Source organism: Citrus clementina, unplaced genomic scaffold (genome assembly GCF_000493195.1).
Source record: "Citrus clementina cultivar Clemenules unplaced genomic scaffold, Citrus_clementina_v1.0 scaffold_3, whole genome shotgun sequence".
Classification (NCBI taxonomy): domain Eukaryota; kingdom Viridiplantae; phylum Streptophyta; class Magnoliopsida; order Sapindales; family Rutaceae; genus Citrus; species Citrus x clementina.
This window is the reverse complement of record NW_006262339.1, coordinates 31,565,696-31,570,786: the sequence shown is the minus strand read 5'-3', so window position 1 is coordinate 31,570,786 and position 5,091 is coordinate 31,565,696. Positions and strand designations below refer to the sequence as shown.

Sequence of the window (5,091 nt, the reverse complement as noted above, 5' to 3'; positions counted from 1 at the left end):
GCCCTTTTCTTTTAATCGTCTTCTATAAAATTACTTTGAAAAATGATATATTTTTTTTTATAATAATTTTTAAATAAATCATGGGGTTTGAACACATCTCAAGTACTAATATTAATTAATTAAATTTATATGACGGTCAAAATAAAGTCAATTTTGTGTATATTTAATTTAATATTAGGTTTCTGTTTATTTTAAAATTTACTTTAATATAATAAAATATGTTTAATAAATTGTAAATATTAAAATTGTTTTAAAAAATGTCTAATAGTAGTTTGCCTGTTCGCTTGCTTAAAAAATATAATTGTCTACTTATCACGTGATTTTTAAAAAAAATTAAATTGTGTTACCCAATCCCAACGAAATAAATTTTTGACTGATCTGTGGCCTATTCGCTTGTTTAAACATGATCTAGTTGCTAATAATATGGTTTTATCGAACGTATGAAATGAAAACAAATTATTCAATTTTATAAGAAAGCAACTTGGTTTGGTTGTATTTAAAAAAAAAAAAAAAAACTCTTTTGAGTTTTGTCCTAAAAATATGCTTAACAAGAGTATACAATCGGTTTATTAAAACTAAACTGAACAATATAGTGTGTTATATTCAGGGAATCGAGGATCATGGTAGCAATGAGCACGTTTAAACAAATCCAACAGCAATAGGCCTTCTCATAAAATAAAAATTAAAAAAAAAATCAGCCAATTTTCTTTGAAATATAAAAAGACGTAATGGCTTGTTGGTCGTGGTCCGCTCATAAATTATTTCTTATTAGGAGAACTTGTTTTTTAATAAATTTAATATTAAAGAAGAGCAAAGTTCTCGTAAATATAGAAAGACCAAGTCCTCATTTAAAGGAATAAATTTTTTATTTTTTTATTTTATTTTTTTGGGTGAGGAGCTGCTAATCTGTTGACTACAAAAGTGGGTTGTTCGGGTATGTGGATCACAGGCCATAGGCAAAGCAATGTGAGTTTTCTCGTTCTTTTATTATTATTTTTTCTTAATTTTGATCTTTTGTATCTCGAATCATTTGATGTTTTTAATGCTATTTATATACCTAAATTTTCTGATAATTTAATCTATTTTGTTGCTACTGCAGCGAGTAATTAACATTTAATAGAAGATGGTGAACAGTGAGCATCATGCATCGATTGAAATGGAGAAGTTGGCAGAATATTTGGGTGGGAAGTTGGAGACTTTCCAGCCCTTAACCAGAGAGTGTTCCATCTACAGAGTTCCTGAGCGGAAGCGGTGTTTACATCCACGTGATTACACTCCGAAAATGGTTTCAATTGGGCCGTTTCATTATGGGAAGCCAGAGCTAAAAGCCATGGAAGAGCAAAAAGAAAGGTACCTAAAATGCTTTCTTCAACGAACAAAGGCACGCCTGGCAAGTTTCCTTGAATTTGTAAAGCAAAGGGAAGCAGAAGTGCGCAATTGCTATGCTGAAACCATTCATAATCTTGCGAGTGATGAGTTTGTAACAATGGTTTTAGTGGATGCTGTCTTTCTCATTGAGCTCTTTCTGAGATATTATAATCGTAATTTAAGAACCGATGAGGATCCCATATTGGGAAAATCATGTTTGTTTTGGGAAATACGTCAAGACTTTTTGCTGCTAGAAAACCAGCTTCCATTATTCATTCTCAATGATTTGTTTAATCTAGCCAAAACAGCAGCCTCTAGTCATTGCTTTTATGAAGAAATTTCCTTCACCACAGTTACTTGTTATTGGTTCAGGGATGATATTGTTGGATATTTTCCAATGAAGGAGAATTTGCTTGAAATCCACATTTCCGAAGCTAAACATTTTCTTCATCTGCTTATGCTCTGTCTTCATCCATCCCAGATGCCTGATCAAGTTAAATTGAAGAATGATGATCAAAACATACCCAGTGTAAAGGAACTTCACGAAGCTGGAGTCAAGTTCAAATCAGGGTCAAGCAAAAATCTAATTGACATCAAATTTAGTGATGGAATTCTGGAAATTCCATTTTTTACGGTATATTACTACGACACTGAGAGGATGCATGGCTGCCCTAGTTATTTTAATGACTACATTATAATGATGAGTTGCCTCGTCAACACTCCAAAAGATGCGGAATTCCTCATTCAAAATAAAATTATTGGGCTTGGGTTCAGTGAAATACTTCCAAGTGTTTTTCGCAGCCTTGATAGAGACTGTTCGTGGGATATCCCTTTCAAATATTCTGGTGTTGTTGCTGATCTACAGGCCTATTGCCAGTTACCACGGCACAAGTGGAAAGCCAATTTGAAGCAAAATTATTTCAATACCCCATGGGCATCTATTTCTGTAATTGCAGCTGTTATTCTTCTTCTACTCACCGTCACACAAACAATTTGTTCGTTCATTGGATCGTAGATTATTAATTTCTACTATTTTTAAAATTTCGTGTTTTTAGAAACATTTCTCTTGTGTCGTCAGTGCTGCTGTTTTAATTTGTTTAGCTCAACCCCAGTTTGTAAAACAGATAAGAGCAGTTGGGTTTTGTACTTTGTGCTTAGATGCATGATAATATGAGACATTAAGAAGTTGGACGATAATTGTACCCTTTTGTTTTTAATTAAGGTTAATGGGTAAATGATGTTAATATCATCAAAGAAAACATACCAACCGACATTAGCCGCAATCATAGAACTTTCAAATATAAAAAAGAGAAAAACTCTGACATTTAAAACAGTATGTTCCACGATTAAAAAGCGTCAAGTACTCATGTGTCCAATGGGTCCATTTAAATTTGGTGCAAGGTTCCCTAAATTTGTCTTTATCCAACCATTAGATCCAATGCAACAATTGCAAAAATTATTTCAATGATTTCAAATCTTCAATACTGAACTGGTTTTACAGATTTAGCTGTCTTGAGTATATTTCTTTTGGTAAGTGTGGCTTCGGAGGTAACATTGGGTGACCTAGCTAGGGAATCTAACTTCCAAAAAAAAAAAAACTTTATCTCTCATTTAATTATGAGCTTCAAAGAAAATTTCCAAGATCATTTGAAAGACTATGTAACTTTGGAAATTTTCCCTGAAGCTTATTAAATGTGAGATCAAATTCTCTCCCCCCCCCCCTCCAAAAAAAAAAGTTTCCTATATCAACTAAAATCGATACTTTGTGTTTATTAACTGAGAGATCGAGTTTTTTCAAAGAAGTCCCTTATATCATTAAAAATCTTACCTCCTAATTAAGTTATACTCACCAAGAAAAGGATACTCAAGATGGCTAAATCTGTACAACTTGTTTGGAATTGAAGATTCAAATCATTGCTAGATAAATCAAAACGCATGTCTAAGTGAACTCAAGTTTTTGAAGTTCTTCAGGAATTGGACCTTGGTAATCATTGCTATGTAAATCAAGAAAGAATAAGCCACGACAACCAGAAACCCAACTAGAATTCAAATATTTTTCAACGTGACTAGTGTGGCTTGAGAGGAAAAATTGGCACAGGGTATCACAGGAAAGTGATGGAGCTACGTTGTGACAATATTAACATGATTAGACGAGGAAGGTTGTTTATGGCAAGCACCAATCAGAGAGTTTGCCAAGGTTCACGCATCTCAAATCAAGGTGCTCAAGCACAAAGGAAACCGATAACCAATTTAAATATGTACATATTAACCGGTGTAAAAACTTGATTGAGGTTAAGATTTTACAGATTGGATAGATTTCCCCGGTGAGGAGTAATTGAGCCCATAAATCCTGCTTGTGATAGATTAAAGTATCTCAAATTTCTGATGGAACCAAGAAATCTAGGAATCTTAATTCATTCAAGATTGTTATAGCTTAAGTAAATCGAATGCTTTAAAGCAAGCAGAGAGAAGGATTTATCTTACTACCCAGTATTGACATCATATCATACAAAAAATAACCAGCATCAGATCCAGCATCACCCATTCAAGAGCTTCCATTGCAGAAGCTAAATTTTTGCTCATGGTTGATTTCATTTGCATTGTCCAAGCAGAAATTTTATAGTAAAAGGAAATGGGTATGTGAGATTGTTATCAGTTTGGTGCAACAATTTACAGAATGCCCAAAACTTATGATAGTTAAAAGCTAATTCTGTTTTATGACAAATATATCAAGACGTTTCAGGAAAATATAAATTTCACTTGCAAAAAAAATATTTAATTTGCTAATTGTTTCAAAATTTTTAAGAGATTTAATTATTGTTGGTCCCGTTAATTTATTATAGCTTCTGCCTGGCCAGAAACTCGTCCTTTGTGACATTTATAAGACGCTCCAGGAAATTTCATTGGTCGTTGCTCTGCATCAAAATTCTAAAAGATTTACTGGTTATTGGTCCCATTGTAGCCTCCTCCTACAGGCAAGCAAGCAATCAGAGTGTATGTACCCCAAGGCCAATAAATTGAAATGAGGAAATTATTAGATTTTTAATGTTATTTCACCGTCTCTCCCTCGAAAAACAAAATTGAATGATGTTCAAATCGCAAATCTCTTGCACCACTATAAAAGATTTTAACACGTACCGTTTCTTTTGATTACATATGTACACATGTAAATAGTTACCTTTCAGAATTCGGTGCGTCCAAATGTTGCTTCGCTTTTGCATAGAGATGTTTTCCGGTCGCCTAATTATGGGTTCCACTAGTATCTGCCTTGCTCTTGTTTTGATTTGTTTTGGAGTCTTTAAACTCCCCTTTTAATTGGGATGTTATTACTGTAGTTTTTCCTTTAATAAAGGTTTTATACTTTTATTAAAAAGAAAAAAAAAGATACCATTTAGGATTATCACTATATAATTTTTTTTTAAAAGCAATGGCCTTATATCAAGTAGAAATTTTGTTCATAATCAGAAGATACAAAAAGTTGAGAAACAAGGTAAGATTGAAAAAAACAAATACATCAAGTTAATAGAAATGGTAGTTTGTACTGCCCATAATGTCATTGAGAATCAGTTGATGAATATTGGCAGGAGGAGAATCCCAGTGTAGCCCCGTATTCGCAAGAGTCAGCCACAATTTTTTTTTTTCTTGATGAATGTGAAAGGCATAGAAAACACAAATGATGGGAGGGGTTTCCGACGTAACTTTACATTTTAGCCTTCTTAAATT

The 5,091-nt window shown here is 33.1% G+C and overlaps 1 protein-coding gene across 1 annotated transcript; it reads left to right on the top strand.

Moving 5' to 3' along the window:
• Positions 1-1,123: 1,123 nt before the first annotated feature.
• On the top strand, positions 1,124-2,383 carry LOC18049942 (UPF0481 protein At3g47200). The gene has a single exon (XM_006442337.2). The coding sequence runs from the start codon at positions 1,124-1,126 to the stop codon at positions 2,381-2,383; it is 1,260 nt and encodes a 419-aa protein (XP_006442400.2).
• The last annotated feature ends 2,708 nt before the right edge of the window (positions 2,384-5,091 follow it).